Source organism: Oncorhynchus masou, chromosome 31 (genome assembly GCF_036934945.1).
Source record: "Oncorhynchus masou masou isolate Uvic2021 chromosome 31, UVic_Omas_1.1, whole genome shotgun sequence".
NCBI classification, from domain to species: Eukaryota; Metazoa; Chordata; class Actinopteri; order Salmoniformes; family Salmonidae; genus Oncorhynchus; species Oncorhynchus masou.
In genome coordinates, this window is record NC_088242.1 from 7833353 (window position 1) to 7858034 (window position 24682).

Below are 24682 nucleotides of genomic sequence, written 5' to 3' on the forward strand. Positions count from 1 at the left end.
CGGCTCGGAAACCAGATTGCACAGTGGAGAAGGTACGGTGGGATTCGAGATGGTCAGTGACCTGTTTGTTGACTTGGCTTTCGAAGACCTTAGATAGGCAGGGCAGGATGGATATAGGTCTGTAACAGTTTGGGTCCAGGGTGTCTCCCCTGCGGCAGCTTTCCAATCCTTGGGGATCTCAGACGATATGAGAGAGAGGTTGAACAGGCTGGTAATAGGGGTTGCGACAATGGCGGCGGATAGTTTCAGAAATAGAGGGTCCAGATTGTCAAGCCCAGCTGATTTGTACGGGTCCAGGTTTTGCAGCTCTTTCAGAACATCTGCTATCTGGATTTGGGTAAAGGAGAACCTGGAAGGGCTTGGGCGAGAAGCTGCGGTGGGGGCGGAGCTGTTGGCCGATGTTGGCGTAGCCAGGCGGAAGGCATGGCCAGCCGTTGAGAAATGCTTGTTGAAGTTTTCGATAATCATGGATTTATCGGTGGTGACCGTGTTACCTAGCCTCAGTGCAGTGGGCAGCTGGGAGGAGGTGCTCTTGTTCTCCATGGACTTCACAGTGTCCCAGAACTTTTTGGAGTTGGAGCTACAGGATGCAAACTTCTGCCTGAAGAAGCTGGCCTTAGCTTTCCTGGCTGACTGCGTGTATTGGTTCCTGACTTCCCTGAACAGTTGCATATTGCGGGGACTATTCGATGCTATTGCAGTCCGCCACAGGATGTTTTTGTGCTGGTCGAGGGCAGTCAGGTCTGGAGTGAACCAAGGGCTGTATCTGTTCTTGGTTCTGCATTTTTTGAACGGAGCATGCTTATCTAAAATGGTGAGGAAGTTACTTTTAAAGAATGACCAGGCATCCTCAACTGACGGGATGAGGTCAATGTCCTTCCAGGATACCCGGGCCAGGTCGATTAGGAAGGCCTGCTCACAGAAGTGTTTTAGGGAGCGTTTGACAGTGATGAGGGGTGGTCGTTTGACTGTGGCTCCGTAGCGGATACAGGCAATGATACAGGGTTGTGATATATGGCCAATATACCACGGCTAAGGGCTGTGTCCAGGCACTCTGTTCAGGCATGGCGCAACGTGGATTGAACATCATGTCTGTCTGGTAGGCCTGTCCATGTGACCACAGAGAGTGGTGGTACTGTGCAGTATAGTAGTGTGGTAGTGTGGTAGTGTAGTAGTGTGGTAGTGTGGTAGTGTGGTAGTGTGGTAGTGTGGTAGTGTAGTAGTGTAGTAGTGTGGTAGTGTGGTAGTGTAGTAGTGTAGTAGTGTGGTAGTGTGGTAGTGTAGTAGTGTAGTAGTGTGGTAGTGTAGTAGTGTAGTAGTGTGGTAGTGTGGTAGTGTGGTAGTGTAGTAGTGTGGTAGTGTGGTAGTGTGGTAGTGTAGTAGTGTAGTAGTGTGGTAGTGGTGGAATATTGGCCATATACCGCATCTCCTCGGGTTTTATTGCTTAAATGTGCCACTTGGCGGATATGCCACTCATCCAAAGTGACTTACAGTCTGGTACAGGGAGTGCATATTTAGTAAGAGTATCGATCACCACGGGAACTGAACTCACAACCTTGGCTAGATGGGCATTGTGTCATTGTGAACAATGGGTCACAGAAAGTAGAAACAGGAAGTTGCTCTATCAAACAGTTGGTTTTTCAAGCTCTGTCCTTTAAACTACTTCAAATCAGGAGGGCTGTCGGTCTCTAGTACGTAGGCCCATCTAGACTAAATAGGTTGGACATTTGCATTTGATCACAATACAGTTGAAGTCGGAGGTTTACATACACTTAGGTTGGTGTCATTAAAACCCGTTTTACAACCACTCCACAAATGTCTTGTTAACAAACTATTGTTTTGGCAAGTCGGTTAGGACATCTAATTTGTGCATCACACAAGTAGTTTTTCCAACAATTGTTTACAGACAGATTATTTCACTGTATCACAATTCCAGTGGGTCAGAGGTTTGCATACACTAACTCAGTGCCTCTTTGCTTGACATCACGGGAAAATCAAAATAAATCAGCCAAGATCTCAGAAAACAAATTGTAGACCTCCACAGGTCTGGTTCATCCTTGTGAGCGAATTTCCAAACGCCTGAAGGTAACGCGTTCATCTGTACAAACAATAGTACGCAAGTATAAACACCATGGGACCACACAGCCGTCATACCTCTCAGGAAGGAGATGCGTTCTGTCTCCTAGAGATGAACATACTTTGGTGCAAATCAATCCCAGAACAACAGCAAAGGACCTTGTGAAGATGCTGGAGGATACGGGTACAAAAGTATCTATATCCACAGTAAAACGAGTCCTATATCAACATAGCCTGAAAGTCCGCTCAACAATGAACCAAAACCGTCATAAAAAAAGCCAGACTACGGTTTGCAACTGCACATGGGGACAAAGATAATACTTTTTGGAAAAATGTCCTCTGGTCTGATGAAAGAAAAATAGAACTATTTGGCCACAATGACAATATTTATGTTTGTCGGAAAAAGGGGGATGCTTGCAAGCTGAAGAACACCATCCCAACCGTGAAGCACAGGGGTGGCAGCATCATGTTGTGGGGGTGCTTTGTTGCAGGAGGGACTGGTGCACTTCACAAAATAGATGGCATCAAGAGAGAGGAAAATGTGGATATAATGAAGCAACATCTCAAGACATCAGTCAGGAAGTTAAAGCTTGGTCGCAAATGGGTCTTCCAAATGGACAATGACCACAAGCATACTTCCAAAGTTGTGGCAAAATGGCTTAAGGACAACAACGTCAGGGTATTGGAGTGGCCATCACAAAGCCCTGACCTCAACCCTATAGAACATTTGTGGGCAGGACTGAAAGAGCGTGTGCAAGCAATGAGACCTACAAACCTGACTCCGTTACACCAGCTCTGTCTAGAGGAATGGGCCAAAATTCACCCAACTTATTGTGAGAAGCTTGTGGAAGGCTACCTGAAACATTTGACCCAAGTTAAACATTTTAAAGGCAATACTACCAAATACAAATTGAGTGTATGTAAACTTCTGACCCACTGGGAATGTGGTGAATGAAATAAAAGCTGAAATAGATAATTCTCTCTACTATTATTCTGACATTTCACATTATTAAAATAAAGTGGTGATCCTAACTGACCTTAAGAGAGGGTATTTCTACTATAATTAAATGTCAGGCATTGTGAAAAAGTGAGTTTAAATGTATTTGACTAAGGTTTATGTAAACTTCTGACTTCAACTGTATATCCCATCACAAAACTACCATTTCCACCAAAGCTGCAAATGAAGATTCAACTTCGTGTTAAAGGCCATAGGTGTTTGGAGCATTTCTGTTTAAACTACTTCCAAATCAGCAGAACTGTTCAAACTCTAGTAAGTATCTAAATAGGCTGCTTCTTCTGCACTTGATCACAATAAATCATTCACAAACAGGCTACTTTACATCCGCTGTATCCCCCAAAGCTGAAAAATTAAGATTTAACTAGATGTGAAAGGCCTAGGTGTTTTAGGACAAATATTCATCTGCAGGGATATTACTGTGAAATAGTTACCACAATGAAAAGCTGTAAGATTTAACTAGATGTGAAAGGCCTAGGTGTTTTAGGACAAATATTCATCTGCAGGGATGTTATAGTGAAATAGTTACCACAATGAAAAGCTGTAAGATTTAACTAGATGTGAAAGGCCTAGGTGTTTTAGGACAAATATTCATCTGCAGGGATGTTATAGTGAAATAGTTACCACAATGAAAAGCTGTAAGATTTAACTAGATGTGAAAGGCCTAGGTGTTTTAGGACAAATATTCATCTGCAGGGATGTTATAGTGAAATAGTTACCACAATGAAAAGCTGTAAGATTTAACTAGATGTGAAAGGCCTAGGTGTTTTAGGACAAATATTCATCTGCAGGGATATTACTGTGAAATAGTTACCACAATGAAAAGCTGTAAGATTTAACTAGATGTGAAAGGCCTAGGTGTTTTAGGACAAATATTCATCTGCAGGGATATTACTGTGAAATAGTTACCACAATGAAAAGCTGTAAGATTTAACTAGATGTGAAAGGCCTAGGTGTTTTAGGACAAATATTCATCTGCAGGGATATTACTGTGAAATAGTTACCACAATGAAAAGCTGTAAGATTTAACTAGATGTGAAAGGCCTAGGTGTTTAGGACAAATATTCATCTGCAGGGATGCTATTTTTTTTATTTTTCCTTTATTTTACTAGGCAAGTCAGTTAAGAACAAATTCTTATTTTCAATGAAGGCCTAGGAACAGTGGGTTAACTGCCTGTTCAGGGGCAGAACGACAGATTTTGTACCTTGTCAGCTCAGGGATTTGAACTTGCAACCTTTCAGTTACTAGTCCAATGCTCTAACCACTAGGCTACCCTGCCGCCCCCTATAGTGAAATAGGTACCACAATGAAAAGCTGTAGCTAAACCATTGGCCAATGGGACCACATGAAAAATAAAGGCATTGTTACAATAAGGATAGATCTTAGTTGACCTGTCTCAGGGACTAGCTAGAGATATGCTCAGGTTACCTAAAAAGTGATTTCTATGAGCCTTTTTAGAGCGTTTACATCACAGGTAACCTGATATATATGAGCCTAAGATGATATAACAAGTGCAGTGCATTCTGTGGCTAACAATTTAAAGTCAAGCCTGGTACAGACTGGGCTGGTCATCGGAGATGTTTTACAGCAGGGAAAAGCTTGTGACTGGTGATTACACCAAAAGAATTTAAAAAAGTTAGTGGATCTTATTTGAAAAATAACAGACTAAAAAAAAGACAGCTGAAGAAGATTCCGCTGATTGACTAGCGGCTTCCAAATGAAGTACATTACAGGAAATTAGAGTGCTTGAAAGAGACACAGTTGTGTTCCGCAAAGGGGGGTGTTGCGGTTCTATTAGAACACTGCTGCTGTTCTAGAAGCCAGGCAGAGCTGCACTGAAGAAGAGGTTACATAACAGTGAGGGGAGTGAAAAAAAACAATCTCATTCCTTGCCTTTGTTCCTGCCAAACACTTTAGAATCTAATAAACTTTCACCCAAGAATGTTCTTTTCCAAGACTTTCTCATTTCCTATACCCACTAGTTATGAGTTGTTACTCGCTAACTGCAAGGTCATCCTTTTGAAATGCACAGTGAACTAGAAGAGCTTAGTGATGTCACCACCAAAATAGCATGAGAGCAGAGTGTTATTGTAAGTCTACAAAAGGAGACGGGCCTAGACATTTCAAATTAGAAGAGATTACTATTTTTCTTTTTTTTTTAATCAATAATATGCTTTTTATTACAGGACGACAGTGTCTTAACATTTCAGTTTGACTTGGGTCTGACCAGACACCGAAACTTGTCACTGCAGTCGAGGGTGTCATTTCCTGATATTCATAATGAAACTGAAGGGTAGATAATGTTTCCAATAGTGGAAATTGCAATCTAGAATGGTTTACTGTATGCATGTTGGCATGGGGTGCACATTGTGCTGAAAGCAGGTGATATTTATTAAGGGTTGCTGGGCCAGTGCTTGAGATGGCATGAGATATGTTGGAAGAGCTGTTCAGCCCTTCCTCTAAGTTGTTAAAGCCGTTTATCTTGTCCCTCCCCCGTTTGGTTTGCTACACGTTTATTTTTACTCTCTAACTTAAGTTGGCGGGGGTTCTCTTTTCCTTTAGCTTGTCTGATATCAAGCAAATCTAGTCGGTGTCCATGGTGGGTGTTTGTAAGACCCTGCTTTCCAGAACCAATTTTAAAATCCCACCTGTTTCATTCTGGTTGTCAGTGGTTCATTTATAAAAAAGTTCCATTTTTGTTCTGAGTGACGATTTTTTTGAGTTCTTGTTCGGGAACGTAACAAAATGGGGTCTCATCCAGGATCTTGTTTACCAGGAGTATGGTAGTCACTCTAAGTCACCTACTCTGAAGCTCTACTGTGCCCAGATAGGAGTGTGCAAAAGGCACTTTTGTGGAAGAGTTTGTCACTGACAACCACTCAGAAGCGTTCTAAGATTGGTGAAAAACAGTGGAAAACACTCACACTTTGATATGCGAGCATTTGTGGGGAAAACTGGATAAAATATACAAAAAGGAAATAACAGCTCGTACCCTACGGGTAGTCGAGTACAACCTGTAGATGTGCATCTGAGATAGAACAAAAGGCTAAATGGGCACAACGAAGATTGGAGTTGGAGCGGGTCATTTGTTTAAAAACCAGATAGAATTGGGAGGCCACCAAAGCAACACTAGTACAAGATGAACGTTCTCTGGCTGCACGTGAGCATTCCCTTCCATTAAAAGAGATAAAGATTGAAGCATTTTGAATGCAGTCATGCCTTCCTGCACCGTTAAAAGAGTTAGATCTTGGTCGGAACAGCTGACTTGTACTGTTTTTCAACGAGGAAGGAGGTGGACGTATATTGTACTCTGTTTAAGCGGATTGCCACATCTCTAAAATAGCCATGAGATATCTGTTGACTGCTCCTTGTGGTAAAAGCTCAGAAAGTGTATGTCACTTTAGCTAATGACACTGGTTAAAGCTGCTATCCTTTGGGCTTATGAGTTGGTCCCAGAGTAGTTCTGTAAATAGCAGTTCTGTAAATAATGAGAAAAAAAGTTGAACTTCTGTTGAATTTGCAAGAGAACAAAGCATGTCTTTTTGATCGGTGGCGTGGTTCACGAGGTCAAGGCCCTCGAGGTTTGAAAAGACTCTCGTACTACTCGAGCAATTTCAAGAATTGCCTTCATGAAAGAGTTGCTACATTTACTCACTCTTGAGAAATCTCAAGTCCTTGCAGATATGTTTTGTTATCCCTATGCAAAAAGCAATCCAGAAGTCACCTACAGCAAGGATTTAAACTTTTTCTATAGTGCCCAAAGACAAGAAATCGGCAGAAACCTGGTTCTTCGTATCCAGCAGTTTGTCATTACCACCATGAGAGAAAGGACAGTCTTCTCTGTGTCCTAAATTGAAATAGAAAAATTAGGATGAGATTACTTTATTGGTAAATTGCACACAAGGTCTAAACAAAATCCTACTTTTAACCCGACCCACTTTCTGAAAAGACAGACCGTTTCCTTAATAAATTGTGTTTATCTGCTACTGTGCATGTATTAGACATAATGGGGAACACGTCATTTCCTCAGGTCATCATTTTATATTCCCGGGACAGTCCAGGGATCCCGGTTAGCCATGTTATTGGGAGTGATTTATTTATTTTTGGTTGTGAGCAAACTGGTCCAACAAATAGATTTGGGGCGGCAGGGTAGCCTAGTGGTTAGTGTTGGGCAAGTAACTGGAAGGTTGCAAGTTCAAATCCCCGAGCTGATAAGGTACAAATCTGTCGTTCTGCCCATGAACAGGCAAGTTAGTTAACCCACTATTCATAGGCCATCATTGAAAATAAGAATTTGTTCGTAACTGACTTGCCTAGTTAAATAAAAAAGGTCAAATAAAAAAGATTTAATTGTCTTAAAAAAATGGGGGAGGTGTTACGGTTCTCTCATTAGCATGGGGTGCACACTGATTGGAGTCACCTCGTCAGCCAGTGTGTTGCACCTGGGACTTCACAGGGTATTTAACCCCTTTACACACGCTATTTAACACAATTGCCCCCTCCCGGACTTTGGTGATCGCTACTAAAGAGGAAAAAATGTACTTACTAAACCTGTGATGTTGTCCACCTAGATAGTGCATTCACCTTAAAGATGGGGGACAAAGTGTAAGTCACTCTGGATAAGAGTGTCTGCTAAATTACTAAAATGTAATGACAATGGTTTGAGTAGAGGACTAACTGGTGTTTCCAAGTGGCCACACACACTTCTTCAAAAGTGTCCACAGTTCCTAAGTCATTTCAAAGCACTTTTATGACTCATAAAAAGAGTCTTCAACTATAAGGTGCTTTTTTTGAGCTGGCCTCACTGTGCTGTTGAGGAACTAGAGCGAAGACACTTGTAGCTGTTCAGTTAGCAACACAACCCTGCATCCCCACTGTTGATTACGCAATCCAGAAACGGTCCATTATGAATCGCAATCTGGGTCAGGTGGGCATCATCTGAAAGCTTGTTCTATTACAACATGGCTTGCTAAATGATAAAATACCATCTTACAGTGTTAGGCTTTCAGTAGAGAATTCAGAGAAGCCGATCGTACTTTAGGTCCGCAAAGAATGGAGTCATTTGTGCATTGAGATGCTTGGTCCGTGGCAAATTTGCTTCAAAATAGAACAAACATTGGCTCATTCTGTACAGGACAACCCAGGGTATGACACCATGTCATCATGTAACTGTACATCAAAACACAGAGATCATACACGTTGACTCTGTACATTACATGAGTTTTATGACATTGATATGTGAAGTGCACGTTTGGTCTCACAGGTGTTTTTGCTTACTTGTATGACACCAAAGCGATATTTCTTAGAATCTTCAACGTCTCATCTTTCAAAATACATTAAGGTCTAATCAAATCCTCTTAATTTACAGTATTTCCCTCACTCAGACAACCAAAAAAAAGGTGCAAGAGTTGTCCAATTCGAGGCAGGGATGGGTCAACTTGTGGCGCGAGGTGCTCCAGTTCAGACCGTCTGTCAGTCACAACCCATTCAGAGCTGTGAAGCGGAGACCCTCTGACGTCGTGTAGCATGTTACTGTACAGCCACCGAGTTTATATTTAGCCGCTTGTCAATGTCCAAAATCTGCCATTTTAAAACACTTATACAGGTACGAGTGTGAAGGGCTATGGCTGCTGGGTCACGGCTGCTGGGTCAGTGCTGGAGATGGCATGAGAAATGTTGTAAAAGATACACACAGCTGTTTAGTTCTTACTCTAAGTTGTTAAACGAAGTATTGTCCTGTCTCTCCCCTGTTTGGTTTGTTGTTACTCCCTAACCTAAGTTGATGGGGGTTCTCTTTCCTTCAGCTTGTCTCATATCAGGCACATCTAGTGGGTGTGTGTGAAGACCCTACTTAGCAACACATCGTCAGGTTGTTCAAAGCACCAGAAAATGGTACACTTGCAATGCTTTGGCCTTCACCGTGAAGTTCTCTTCCATTTTTTTACCCTCCTGTTGTGTTTGTTTCATGTTAATTAATTCTGTGTTCCTAAAATGGCCACCCCATTATAGCTGATTATGAATCCATATTATCACCAAATGTTGTTAGATCTTTTAAAATCGACTTAAGTTCTTGTGAACATTACAAGTTTTGAACTTCTATTTGCTGTGTATGGCCTGTAGGCCTCATTGACCACAGCTCACACAACTCGTTTTTGAGTAAAACAAAAGCGTAATGTATGGAATATTTTTACTATAACAAATACTCATATTGTGCTATTTATCACAGACTATTTTGTGTCAAAGTTTAACAAGGACTTTCTCTCCTCCTCACCCGTGTCATGATCAAAGATATGATCAAGAACCTCACTATTGTTTGGTAATTGTGCTGCCACAGAATGAATTGTGAGAAAGGCCTCAAAAAAGCGTTATATACCAGAGCTGTGAGAAAAGTTCAACATAAACTCATCAAAAAAAGAAACATCCTCTCACGGTCACTGCGTTTATTTTCAGTAAACTTAACAAGATTCAACAACTGAGACATGAACTGAACAAGTTCCACAGACATCGGTATCTGGTGTGGCCACCAGCTGCATTAAGTACTGCAGTGCATCTCCTCCTCATGGACTGCACCAGATTTGAAAGTTCTTGCTGTGAGATGTTACCCCACTCTTCCACTAAGGCACATGCAAGTTCCCAGACATTTCTGGTGGGATTGGCCATAGCCCTCACCCTCCGATCCAACAGGGTCCAGACTAGAGGTCAACGGATGATGATTTTTCACCGCCGATACCGATTATTTCGGCCGATTTTTATTTATTTGTAATAATGACAATTACAACAATACTGAATGAACACTTATTTTAACTTAATATAATACATCAATAAAAATCAATTTAGCCTCAAATAATGAAACTTGTTCAATTTGGTTTAAATAATGCAAAAACATAGTGTTGGAGAAGTAAAAGTGCAATATGTGCCATGTAAAAAAAGCTAACGTTTGAGTTCCTCGCTCAGAACATGAGAACATATGAAAGTTGATGGTTCCTTTTAACATGAGACGTCAGTATTCCAAAGGTAAGAGGTTTTACGTTGTAGTTAATATAGTATTTATAGGACTGTCTCTCTATATCGTTTGTATTTCATATACATTTGACTATTGGGATGTTCTTATAGGCACTTTAGTATTGCCAGTGTAACAGTATGGCTTCCGTCCCTCTCCTCGCTCCTACCTGACCTCGAACCAGGAACACGTCGACAGACACACTGTAAGCAGCGTTACCCATCGCTCCACAAAAGCCGCGGCCCTTGCAGAGCAAGGGGAATAACTACTCCAAGTCTCAGAGCGAGTGATGTTTGAAACGCTATTAGCGCGCACCCGCTAACTAGCTAGCCATTTCACATCAGTTGCACCAGCCATTAGGCGGAGAGGCTTGAAGTAATAAACCGCGCTGTACTTGTGAAGCTGCTGGCAAAATGCATGAAAGTGCTGGTTGAATGGATGCATACGAGCCTGCTGCTGCCTACCATCGCTCAGACTGCTCTATCAAATCATAGACTTAATTATAACATCACACACAGAAATATGAGCCTTTGGTCATTAATATGGTCAAACTATCATTTCGAAAACAAAACGTTTATTATTTCAGTGAAATACGGAACCATTCGGTATTTTATCTAAACGGGTGGCATCCACAAGTCTAAATATTCTTGTTACATTGTACAACCTTCAATGTTCAATGTTGTTCTGGCAAATTAGTTGGCCAAACTGTTGCATATACCCTGACTCTGCGTGCAATGAACGCAAGAGAAGCGACAATTTCACCTGGTTAATATTAACCCACTGTTCCTAGGCAGTCATTGAAAATAAGAATGTGTTAAAAAGGTATTCAAAAATTAATATATTTTTCTAATTGGCATCCAAAAATACAGATTTCCGATTGTTATGAAAACGGCCCTAATTAAATAGACTATTCCAATGAATTGTCGACCTCTAGCCCAGACGTGCTAAACGGTATTGAGATCCGGGGTCTTCGCTGGCCATGGCAGAACATTGACATTCCTGTCATGCAGGAAATCACGCACAGAACGAGCAGTATGCCTGGTGGCATTGTCATGCTGGAGGGTCATGTCAGGATGAGCCTGCAGGAAGGGTACCACATGGAGGAGGAGGATGGCTTCCTTGTAACGCACAGCATTGAGATTGGTTGCAATGACAACAAGCTCAGTCCGATGATGCTGTGACACACCGACCCAGACCATGACGGACCCTCCACCTCCAAATTGATCCCGCTCCAGAGTACAGACCTCGGTGTAACGCTCATTCCTTCGACGATAAACGCGAATCCGACCATCAGCCTTGGTGAGACAAAACCGCGACTCGTCAGTGAAGAGCACTTTTTGCCAGTCCTGTCTGGTCCTGAGACAGTGGGTTTGTGCCCATAGGCGACGTTGTTGCCGGTGATGTCTGGTGAGGAACTGCCTTACAACAGGCCGACAAGTCCTCAGTCCAGCCTCTCCAAGCCTATTGTGGACAGTCTGAGCAATGATGGAGGGATTGTGTGTTCCTGGTGTAACTCGGGCAGTGGTTGCCATCCTGTACCTGTCCCGCAGGTGTGATGTTTGGAAGTACCGATCCTGTGCAGGTGTTTTTACTGGTCTGCCACTGAGAGGATGATCAGCTGTCCGTCCTGTCTCCCTGTAGCGCTGTCTTAGGCGTCTCTCAGTACGGACATTTATGCAATCGTTCACGCAGATGCGCAGGGACCCTGGGCATCTTTCTTTTGGTGTTTTTTTTAGAGTCCGTAGAAGGCCTCTTTAGTGTCCTAAGTTTTCATAACTGTGACCTTAATTGCCTAGTCTGTAAGCTGTTAGTGTCTTAACGACCGTTCCACAGATGCATGTTCATTAATTGTTTATGGTTAATCGAACAAGCATGGAAAACAGTGTTTAAACCCTTTACAATGAAGACCTGTGAAGTTATTTGGAGTTTTACAAATTATCTTTGAAAGACAGTGTCCTGAAAAAGGGATGTTTCTTTTTTTGCTGAGTTTATTATTGAAACAGTGTTGCAATTGTTTGTGAGAATGCCAACAGGTGTAGTTCCCGTGGGGGAAAGATTCTATTGGGGAAAGGTTCCCGTGGGTGTTGCCATGGAAGCCAAGAAGGGGAGTGAGATGATTGTGTGTGTGTTCAAACACACATGCATGTGGGAGTCTGGGAGAGAAAGTGTGTCCATCTGATGAATGGGCATGTGCCTGAACTCAATTTTATACACTAATTGTAGTGTCACCCAATAATTTCTAATGACCGTTCATTTTTTTACCAGGAACATCACAGGTGTACAAAAGTTAAATAAAACACCTAAAATGTATGTTTTTTGTGTGTTCAGATGCCCTGTGTGGACAAAGGCACGGAACCTTATATGACAATCAGATTAAATGAACTACATTTCTCAGAGAATTTTTTGTTGTTGTGTTAAAAAAAAAAAAAAAAAAAAATAAATCGGTCCAATTCGACCGGAAGACAGCAGGAGGGTTAAGAAAAAAAAAAACTGTTGTCAATATAGTATTGTTCACCTGCAGCGTGAGTTACTGCTGAGTGTCAGTGATGGAGTCACAATCTCTGCAGAGTGAAAAGCATAAGTCTTGTGTCATAGTCAAGAAAACCGAAAGAAGGCTAAGAGGAAGTCTTTATGGCCCTATATCATAGGCTATACTGTATATCACCACGGCACCCCCCCCCCCCCTCTCCTGTGTTATCTCAAAGAACTTCAAAGCTACTGTCTGTTATTTACTCTCCGTCTACAATAACATAGTCCATCTATTCTGTCAAATACAAGCATGGCCAGTTAGTTACAAAGCATTTTTCCTGAGCAGAGAAAATGTCAACAATGCCTAGTTCTCAAGTACACACTAAACTAGCAGCGAGATCTACTGCTGTGTTTCCAAGCAGCATTATTGTATCACAACAGCTTGATTCAAGCCCACAGAGAGCTCCCCTATTCATCACAACAGTCAGCTATCATCCAATTGCATTCCTCAAGAGCAGCTTCATCACCCAGTACTTGAAGCCTATTAGTGAGAGCCTCACAAGTCCTTTACGGAAACAAAATCTGACTGAATTTTTAGAAATGAGATGGTCAAACACAATAATCAAGTGTCTATTTAGCTGGTTAACGGGATAATATAATAAAATTACATTTAGCGGATGCTTTAATCCAAAATGACTTAGTCATGCGTACAATGGGTGGTCCCAGGTATTGAACCCACTATCCTAGAGTTGCAAGCACAATGCTCAAACAACTGCGTTACAGAGGGAAAGGACATGTGTGCCGATTGATCCATGACTAAAATAAAAACACGGCCTCTATAATATAAAAATAAATAAAACTAGCGAAAGAGGGGAGATATAACATCAACATAAGCGATAGCCTGAAAAGGATTCAGAGTCTATGGAGTAGCATAGTATATCTACAGTGAAAGGGCATACAGTATTATCAGCATAGACCACTAAAAACAGAGGAAGACACGTATCAGTATACTGTACCTGGTCTCTCTCATGTGGAAGAAGAGTGACACACAGAAGAGCCAATGGGGAAGCACCTGGACAACTCTGGCTCCTACCCTCAGCTCCATCAACCCCTTGGTTCAACCTGTAGCGCGGACCATCCTTCGCCAGCCGGCCGTTTTTGACCGCCCATTTAGCGGCCAGCCGTAACCTCTGCTGGAACCCTGGGTTGTCCTGGACGTGTGATGGATCATCCTGGTTCCTTAGGTACCTCTGGATGTTCTTCAGAGAGGAACCACGGCTATCATCCAGACCCTCGATGGCCCTCCTCAGGACTTTATTCCAATCAACGTGGCGTAGGTCACTCGGTTTCCATATAGATCCTTTAGATGATGGAATAGAGAGGTTTGCACTTACAGGTTTGAGCGATGATGATGATGATGATGATGATAATAATCCTCTCCCAGGGTGCTCGGGGTCTTTGTACGACACGTTCCCCTTATTGGTGACTTTGAGAATGGAACCATCATGAACACTTAAATCCAACTGTTCCAGAACGGTCCGCTTGCCCAATCTGTGCGAGGTGGCCACCGCATGGCAAATCCGCTCCTCGGAAGGCCTCTGTTTTTGCCTTTTGATTTTCTGTATTGCTTCTAGAATCCACTCTGTATATAGAGGATTGGTAAGTTTCACCATGGTTAAATCGATGAGATTCAGGAAAAAATTACCCATAGAGATTCCCCCTTGTTGTGAAACATTTGGTACATCCAGCACATCTTGAAAAGTTCAACAACAACAACAAAAATAGGTACTGTTCCACCTCGGCATTAATACATTACAATCCTGCTGTAAATCTTCATCCAAGGTAGTAACTCACATCACCTCACAAAAGAAGACAGAAGTAGCCAGAATTTAAATTCCTTTAAGGTTGGGACTGTTACCGAACGACCTAGAACACAATTCCTTCAAATGAGGTCACACAATTCCTTAAAAGAAAAAAACAAAACACAATCATAAACAAGATCACAAGTCAAGAATAAGTAATACTGTAATCTAAAAAATAAAAATAATAAAATCAATAACAGAACCATCATTTTTACCAAGAACCTTCACTATACAGTATTAATGTACTAGTGGGCAAGCCTAACACACATTATGTCAAGTGACATTAGTCCAACACCAGATTGATTTGATTACGGGTAGAAATTTGAGGGATACGCCCTAGTCTACACTTGACACATTGGATTAGTAGTATCTTACATTCTGAGACGTCGCCATAACAGTTTAATAACTGAGAAGCATTACAAAACATTCAAATGAACAGGGCTCGTGTTATTTAAGGGCATTTCCACAGTAACACAGCAACTCAATTCATATTGTTGAGCTTTTTGACAGCTGCCGAGGGATGGTTACCGAAAATTTATGACGACAATTTATGTTCAAATTAACATTAAAAAACATTAAAATGAAGGAAGGTCAATAACATTCTAGAGAAACGGATGGGTTATGAAGCAGTTCAGAGGGATTGAAGATTAAAGACATTCTAGGGAGGTTAGGGAAAGGCTCATGTTATTTAAGGGCAATTCCACAGTAACACAGCAACTCAAATTATTCACTTTAAAATGTAACAACAAAAAATATTGCAATTTTTTTTTCAAAAAATGACTATGCTCAATGTCTACTTTTAAAAATTTCACACAGAAAATGAAATAAAATAAAACATTTACTTGAAGAACAGCAAACTGTCATTCTGGTATCAAATTTTACACCTGCAATGTTCTTGAGTGAAACTTGTTCAAAGTAGTCGTTGTGCAGTTGTATGGTTTGTTTAACTTTGCAATCATTGGTTTTCGTTTGACATACATTTTAAAGTGAAAAATCAGTCTCAATTTTACTTGTTGCCATGGAATCGCCCTTAATCGGTAGTCCGAGTCTGATGTCAATCAATGGATTATGTTATCATCTTTATTTTACCACAGTACTACACCAGGTTAAGATTCATTAGTCATGACGCCCTGACTGTAACCATCACGACAAGGGAGACGAAATGTAACCAGTTAAATAGATGTTACAATTGTTCGTGATATCTTTATCTTGTTAGATACATGTTTCATTGCAACATCGCCAGCTGACTGTGGCGAAGTTAGTATTTTCATCAATCCTATTATTTTCAGATTAGTACCAAGCAGCGCAAGAAGGGCAATGGAGTTGGACTTTTTGCACGCGTGTTTGACAGCTTGGATACGTAACGAGCGACAAACAAGGATTTGTTCATTTTAGCAGTCGGCGCGAGCTTGAATGTCAGCCGCACACCGTCAATTCATATTGTTGAGCTTTTTGACAGCTGCCGAGGGATGGTTACCGGAAATTTATGATGACAATTTATGTTCAAATTAACATGAAACGCGAACGAGCGAGAAGATAATATGTAACAAACCTTGACTTGTATCAGTTGAGTTGTAAGAAATAACAGTGCTGCCCTGCATTACTGACGTGACCTAAACAGTCGCCATTTTGTTACAATGTTGTAGTTTACATAAATCCGACATGACGATGATTACAATCCAATGGAGTCTCATTAAACCTTACCTACACTAATGTACCCTCCCTAGCAACTTTAATATTGGCTGTAAAGACAAGATCCGATTTCTGGTTTGATAAAGTACATGTCAATCATTATAATATAATATATGAGCTCAGTTTAGAAGGGACTGCGTTTGCTGCTTGATCTGTCACTACACTTACTTGACCCGCCTTTTAAGGTGTCTTCTCCTATCATGGATTGATGTTTTATTTACCCAAAACACTTATCGTTTGAATAAATGCGTACACTATAAGGACAATTTAATAGGCAAATATATAAATAATTTATATGATCATTCATTAAGATAATAGTTATCACAGATTGTTGGCTAAATTAATGATTTTAGGCTATATCCAGTGTCAAACACCAGCCCACCTTAAGTACGACTCCTTGAAACAATTGGTTACACTTGAAAATGATTTGGATCATTTTAGACTTTAATTGGTTGTTTATTATATCCGTCATTTATTTGCAAACATGGCGAAGACTTGACTGCTGATTTAAAGCAGCAAGTTTTTAAAAGGTTTGAAGGTGATAGGCTATTATTGCGCTAGTGTTGGGTACGCTACCCGACACTTATTTTCCCACCATTAGAACCTGTACTTCTCTTTTTATTTTCCACTCTTGTGTAAACCCACTAAAGAAATCAGTAACACAAACACCGATAAATAACTGTTTACACTAACCTAAACTCATGTATCAAACGTGGGATAAAGAATAAGTAGGGCAACCTATAATCATCCATCAAGCGGTAGAATTTCTCCACATAGCAGGAGCGCCTGCCTGCATTAGGCTATAGCGAGTATTAACATTCTACGTAAATCATGACAACACTTCTTACGGGGATTATTTTTGCCCTGCATTAACAACTAGAATTTAAAAAATGAGCACATGGGGGAAATTCCACATACAAACTAAGAAGTTGACCCTGGTAAGAGTAACACCATCTTCACTGATCCTCAAGAATAAATGTAACCTATCGCTACAGTTTCGCGATCCCATCCATTTCTCACTCGATTCGCGGGTCCATTCTCCTTTACACATTATTAGTCGGTGATATACAGCCTCGAAATATAAATCGTTTACACAATGTGACGCGGCTGGGCGAGGAGGCAAAACAAATTACTCAAGTTTCATGCAAGGATGAACATGTAACCAGTGAGGGAAAAAGCATCGGCTAGCTACCGTAAATATTTGCTGGTAGTTACCTCAAGTTTCTTCTCAGATACAGTCCTCTTCTTCATTATCAGGATGACGGAAACGACGATCGGATAGAAACACTCACAGCGGCACATCCATAGGGGGTTTCCTTGTATGTTTTATCTCTAAAAGGATACACTAAAGGCTCGCGTTGAGACAGAGAGGACCGGATAACAACTAATTGAATCAAGGTTCATCTACATAGCAGCCTGTGACAAAGTGGTACCTCTCTCCCCCTTCTGCTTCTTCTTCTGCTTCTTCTTCTTCTTCACTGTAGACATCCCCACTTCAGTCAGTGTAAACCGAGCGGACCGGCGCCCCTGTGTAGCAGTAACGTTTCAACAATGATCAGAGGCAAATGTAATGTCACTAACTTTAACACATTAACACGTGCAGGAAGGAGATGTCATGGTGCTGAGAGAAAAATGTGCAGTTTTATAATGCTATTCTCCACATTTTGTCATGAGTCTGAGAGAAAATGCTGTAGTTTTAAAGCTAATTCCCCACAATTTTACACATTTTGCCATGAGGTAGAGAGCAAATTGTGCTGTTTTAAAGTTCATTTCATGCTCTTCTTCACATTTTGCCATGGGGATGAGACAAAATATTGCCGTTTTTAAGCAGATTTTGTGCAGTTTTATACTGCTATTCTACACATTTTACCATGAGGCTGAAAGAAAATGTTGCAGTTTTGAAGTAACTGTCTAGTGAAAATCTTACTTTTAGAAGTTCCTATTCTGTTAACTCATACCCAAATAATGTTGTTGACTAATCCTATACTCGTATTTGTGGCCAAAGCATACATTGGAAGAAAAATAAATAAAACTCCACCTCAAACAGACCATTTAACAAATACTTGCTATATCCTCAAAGAGGATGAGCTGGCCAATCAGTAGTCTACTTGCATTCATATTTTTAATGACCAGTATATGCCCACACCATTCTCTACCTGCCCGAACCATGAAAAACAGCCCCACACCATTATACCTCCTCCACCAAACTTTACAGTTGTCACATGCATTTGGGCAGGTAGATTTCTCCTGGCATCCGCCGAACCCAGATTCGCCCGTTAGATTGCCAGATGGTGAAGCTTGATTCATCACTCCAGAGAACACGTTTTTACTGCTCCAGAGTCCAACAACGGCAAGCTTTACACCCCTCCAGCCAACGTTTGGCATTGCTCATGGTGATCTTAGGCTTGTGTGCGGCTGCTCGGCCATGGAAACCCATTTTATGAAGTTCCCGACGAACAGTTATTGTGCTGACGTTGCTTCCAGAGGCAGTTTGAAACTTGGTAGTGAGTGTCGCAACCAAAGACAGAGTTTTTACGTGCTTCAGCACTCGGTGGTCCCGTTCTGAGAGCTTGTGTGGCCTACCACTTTGCGGCTGAGCCGTTGTTGCTCCTAGATGTTTCCACTTCACAATAACCACTTACAGTTCACCAGGGCAGCTCTAGCAGGGCAGAAATCTGACCAACTGACTTGTTGGAAAGGTGGCGTCCTGTGAAGGTGCCACGTTAAAAGTCACTGAGCTCTTCAGTAAGGCCATTCTACTGCCAATGTTGGCCTATGGAGATTGTATGGCGGTGTGCTCGATTTTATACACCTGTCAGCAACGGGTTTGGCTGAAATAGCCAAATCCACTAATTTGAATGGGTGTCCACATACTTTAGGAATATACTGTCTATTTCAATAGAAATCTGGAAACACTGGACAGTTACTCTAAAGATCGACTGCAAAGACTGATTGCAAAAACAAAGTCTTTAAACAACTGATTAATGCGTCATCATACCAGCTAATTCAATGCTGATATTTAAAATAAAATGTATGAGTAAGATATTTGCTTACCGAAGTGCCATTTCTGACAGATTCTTTTCAGTTTCTGACATAAAACAAATCCTGTGAAATTACCTCAACACATACTGGAGGAGTTACTGGCTAGCTAAGCTAATTTGCAATTCTACACATTATCCCATAGGTTATGATGTGTTCATATGCTATCTAGGGGGCCCCAATTGCACACACTGTACATAGATTTTTCTATTGTGTTATTGACTGTACGTTTGTTTATGTGCTGTGTTGTTGTTTGTGTCGCACTGCTTTGCTTTATCTTGGCCAGGTCACAGTTGTAAATGAGAACTTCTTCTCAACTGGCCTACCTGGTTAAATAAAGGTGAAATTATTATTATTATTTTTTAACTTGGAATAACTTAATGCAGTCTATTAGGTTACCACCTTGTTCCCAAGGATCATGGGGTCATACCATATTCATGTGTTTATTTTTACACAGAGATTGACTCAATCCTAATAATGAACACATCACACGTCATTGGGCATGACACAAAATCGTTACATTATGAATAATGTCACCATATCACAAGTCTGTCTTTAGACACAATATTGATTTAGCATTTCATTCCGTCACAACAGGATACCAACCTATATCGTTTTTAATGGAAGACAGACAAGAAGAGAACCCCTTCAGAATCACTCAGTTATAGTCTATCGAATGGACAAACACCAAGTCCAATCGACCGTATGATTCATTCAAATGATATGGAGATGATCCATCAACAAGCTCAAGATGTTCCAGCCGCTTCCTACCCAAAGCATATTGTCCTGCGTTACATCTCATATCTGGCATTATAACATGTGTGTAACGGCACTCTCATTTTACAACAGCAATAACACAACATGTGTAATCTGACCGTGGTGACATCCCATTCTGTGTCATTGTCACAGGCATACAGAAAGGAACAACATTTTATTTATTTTTTTACCTTTATTTAACTAGGCAAGTCAGTTAAGAACAAATTCTTATTTTCAATGACGGCCTAGAAACAGTGGGTTAACTGCCTGTTCAGGGGCAGAACGACAGATTTGTACCTTGTCAGCTCGGGGATTCGAACTTGCAACCTTCCGGTTACTAGTCCAACGCTCTAACCACTAGGCTACCCTGCTGCCCCAAACATGACCATTATCATTCCCAAACGGCTCCCTAGTCCCTTTAAAGTGCACTACTGTTGACCGAGACCGATAGGGCTCTGGTAAAGAGTAGTATGTTATATAAAGGAAAGGGGGGGGGGGGTACCTAGTCAGTTGCACAACTGAATGCATTCAACCGAAATGGGCTCCCGAGTGACACAGTGGTCTAAGGCACAGCATCTCAGTGCAAGAGGTGTCACTACAGTCCCTGGTTCCAATCCAGGCTGTTTCACATCCGGCCGTGATTGTCAGTCCCATAACGTGTTGCAGAATTGGCCAAGCATCGTCCGGTTTGGCCGTGGTAGGCCGTCAATTTAAATAAACATTTTTTCTTAACTGACTTGCCTAGTTGAATAAAGGTTAAATAAAAACATTTAAAATGTGTCTTCCGCATTTAGCTTAACCCTGTAGGGAATAGTGTGCCAAATCAAGTGTCATTTTGGATGTAGATTCACTGTGGAGGGAGGGAGGGAGGGAGGGAGGGAGGGAGGGAGGGAGGGAGGGAGGGAGGGAGGGAGGGAGGGAGGGAGGGAGGGAGGCTACTATGTTGTGTAGTTAGTAGAGTAAATATTGAACTGGTATGAAAAACTGTTACGTAAAGTTTGGAAAGTCTATATAGTTTGGATAGGCTATTCAGTTTGGATAGCCTTTTTGCCTCAACAAGATAATTTTGTTAAACATAAAAAGTAAATATTGAACTGGTATTTAAAAAGTTTGGATAGGCCTATTCTAAACTATTACGTAAAGGTTTGGATGTTTGCAAGTAATCTTTGTTGATGATGGTAACCTATTTATGAGGTAGTTACATAATAACAACACATAATATTTGTATTCAATTTGAGTGACAATATACCACTTTTTTTAAACATATATTTTATAAAAACATGTTTACCATGTCAATACTTGTTCAATATTATTATTAGCTATATCTGATATAAACAATAGTTATTTCACGGGACATTTAAATCACAGTATGACTGACATGAGGACGTGAAACAAGTGCTTGCTTATGATTGGATTGTCCATGGTATCAAGAGAAAGGAGAAAGGAAGAGTACAAGGCACATGTGTGAGAGAGAGTCTCTCTTTCCGTGTGTGTGTGTGTGTGTGTGTGTGTGTGTGTGTGTGTGTAATGAATGTCACCCTGGGCCCCAGCAGGCACCCCTGACTCCCAGAGCTCCACACTGCTGCATCCCATGCATGGGTCCAGCAGGAGCATTTGAATTGGCGCTTGTGTCTCAAATGGTACCCAATTCCCTATGTAGTGCACTACTCTTGACCAGGGTAGTGCACTATATATGGAGCCATTTGGGACAGAGACGGGAGCATGTGCCAAACACAGTCTGCCCATCCCCCCAAATATATATATACATCTCTCTCTCTCTCTCCCTCTCTCCCTCTCCCTCTCCCTCTCCCTCTCAATCCCTGCCAACTGCCACCCAGTGCTGTTCAGGAACACTGCTGCCCATCTGCGGTGCAAAACTCTGGTCTGGTTTGCTCTGGCAATGTCCCCAGTCAGTCAGGGTGAATCCCAAATGGCACCCTATTTCCTATGTAGTGCACCAAGGGCTCTGGTCAAGAATAGTGCACTGTATAGGGAATAGGATACCATTTGAGATGCACAAACACATTTGCTTTTCAAAGAAGGGATGGAGGGTGGTCATGAATGAAACCATGTGACGGTACATACCACATCGACAAGTTGTGGTGTATTTTACGTTGACAGTATAACTGTAGTAGGCTATGATCTGCCTCAGAATGACATACGTTCTTCCACCAGCCCCTTCTAATTGAGCCTTGCATGTATAATCAAAGTTCATAGCCTGGGGCGACAGGGGAGCCTAGTGGTTAGAGTGGAGGGGCGACAGGGGAGCCTAGTGGTTAGAGTGGAGGGGCGACAGGGGAGCCTAGTGGTTAGAGTGTAGAGGTGGCAGGGTAGCCTAGTGGTTAGAGTGGAGGGGCGACAGGGGAGCCTAGTGGTTAAAGTGGAGGGGCGACAGGGGAGCCTAGTGGTTAGAGTGGAGGGGCGACAGGGGAGCCTAGTGGTTAGAGTGGAGGGGCGACAGGGGAGCCTAGTGGTTAGAGTGGAGGGGCTACAGGGGAGCCTAGTGGTTAGAGTGGAGGGGCGACAGGGGAGCCTAGTGGTTAGAGTGGAGGGGCGACAGGGGAGCCTAGTGGTTAGAGTGGAGGGGCGACAGGGGAGCCTAGTGGTTAGAGTGGAGGGGCGACAGGGGAGCCTAGTGGTTAGAGTGTAGAGGCGACAGGGGAGCCTAGTGGTTAGAGTGTAGAGGCGGCAGGGTAGCCTAGTGGTTAGAGTGTAGAGGTGGCAGGGTAGCCTAGTGGTTAGAGTGTAGAGGTGGCAGGGTAGCCTAGTGGTTAGAGTGTAGAGGCGACAGGGGAGCCTAGTGGTTAGAGTGGAGGGGCGACAGGGGAGCCTAGTGGTTAGAGTGGAGGGGCGACAGGGGAGCCTAGTGGTTAGAGTGTAGAGGCGGCAGGGTAGCCTAGTGGTTAGAGTGTAGAGGTGGCAGGGTAGCCTAGTGGTTAGAGTGTAGAGGTGGCAGGGTAGCCTAGTGGTTAGAGTGTAGAGGCGACAGGGTAGCCTAGTGGTTAGAGTGTAGAGGCGGCAGGGTAGCCTAGTGGTTAGAGTGTAGAGGTGGCAGGGTAGCCTAGTGGTTAGAGCGTTGGACTAGTAACCGGAAGGTTGCAAGCTCAAACCCCCGAGCTGACAAGGTACACATCTGTCGTTCTGCCCAGAGACAATACTACTAGACTAGATAACCAGTTAGTTGTTGGGACAGAGACAATACTACTAGACTAGATAGCCAGTTAGTTGTTGAGACAGAGACAATACTACTAGACTAGATAACCAGTTAGTTGTTGAAGCAGAGACACATTACTACTAGACTAGATAACCAGTTAGTTGTTGAGACAGAGACAATACTACTAGACTAGATAACCAGTTATTTGTTGAAGCAGAGACACATTACTACTAGACAAGATAACCAGTTAGTTGTTGAAGCAGAGACACATCACTACTAGACTAGATAACGGATGTATTTCATTTCTAGAAAAGAATGTAAACCGAAGGTAGAAAACTGTTAAATAGTTGTCCTGGTAGCTAAGGATTCTTCATTCTCATTACTGGCTCCATCTTTCTGTGTTTGTGCTCCAAATGGTACCTATACTCCATATATACAGTAGTGCACTACTTTTGTCCAAGGCCCTATGGGGAATAGTAGTGCACTAAATAGGGGATAGGGTGCCAATGGTCACGCATACTTTGTGTTTGTGTTTTGCCATCTGTCATGTTGAGAAGCAAATGAACCAGCTGCTACAGAGTGTGATCTCAGCCAATCAGAAACGTGGCAGTTTTTCAAAGCGCATCTGTGTGAAACCTTAAAAATGCTGATGAAAAAAAAAAAAAGAAGTGTCTCAAAGTTGGTAATAACATTTTCGGTGTTCACCTAGATGCCCCCCAATTAGCATAAGCGCATAAACTCAGCCTCTTTAAATGGATTTACAGCCCTTTGAATAAGAGGTGTTTGAAAGGGAACTCTTAATATTCAATGAGCCCAGAAATAAAAGGATGATATGATGATATGCTAACAGGTTGGCTGTGCAGTATTATTTAGACACAATATGATCATAAATGGTATATTGCGTAATGGGATTTTGTTGTTGCAGACTTTCTGTTTTTTTTTTTGGACTGCAGCCTATGATAATGGTATAGGTAGTATAGGCTTCAGTTTGTATCTACTACTGGTATAGGTGTAGTATGGTATGAGCTGAACACTTAGGGTGCACCCTAGATGACACACTATTCTCTATATAGTGTTTAATTATAATAGACCAGAGCACTACACCCTATTCCCTAGATAGTGTATAACTATAGTAGACCAGAGCACTACACCCTATTCTCTATATAGTGTATAACTATAGTAGACCAGAGCACTACACCCTATTCTCTATATAGTGTATAACTATAGTAGATCAGAGCACTACACCCTATTCCCTAGATAGTGTTTAACTATAGTAGACCAGAGCACTACACCCTATTCCCTAGATAGTGTTTAACTATAGTAGACCAGAGCACTACACCCTATTCTCTATATAGTGTATAACTATAGTAGACCAGAGCACTACACCCTATTCTCTATATAGTGTATAACTATAGTAGATCAGAGCACTACACCTTATTCCCTAGATAGTGTTTAACTATAGTAGACCAGAGCACTACACCCTATTCCCTAGATAGTGTTTAACTATAGTAGACCAGAGCACTACACCCTATTCCCTAGATAGTGTATAACTATAGTAGACCAGAGCACTACACCCTATTCTCTATATAGTGTTTAACTATAGTAGACCAGAGCACTA

General features: G+C 41.8%; 1 protein-coding gene across 1 annotated transcript in view; it reads right to left on the reverse strand.

The window, feature by feature from the left end:
• Nucleotides 1-17665, reverse strand: part of LOC135523386 (histone acetyltransferase KAT6B-like) — a 105222-nt gene extending 87557 nt beyond the window's left edge. The window contains exons 1-2 of the mRNA XM_064950024.1: nucleotides 17331-17665; nucleotides 13578-14524 (exon numbers count right to left, since the gene is read on the reverse strand). Of these exons, the coding sequence (XP_064806096.1) occupies nucleotides 13578-14270 (693 nt within the window). The 5' untranslated portion in view covers nucleotides 14271-14524; nucleotides 17331-17665. The remainder of the gene's footprint in view (nucleotides 1-13577; nucleotides 14525-17330) is intronic.
• Nucleotides 17666-24682: the final 7017 nt, after the last annotated feature.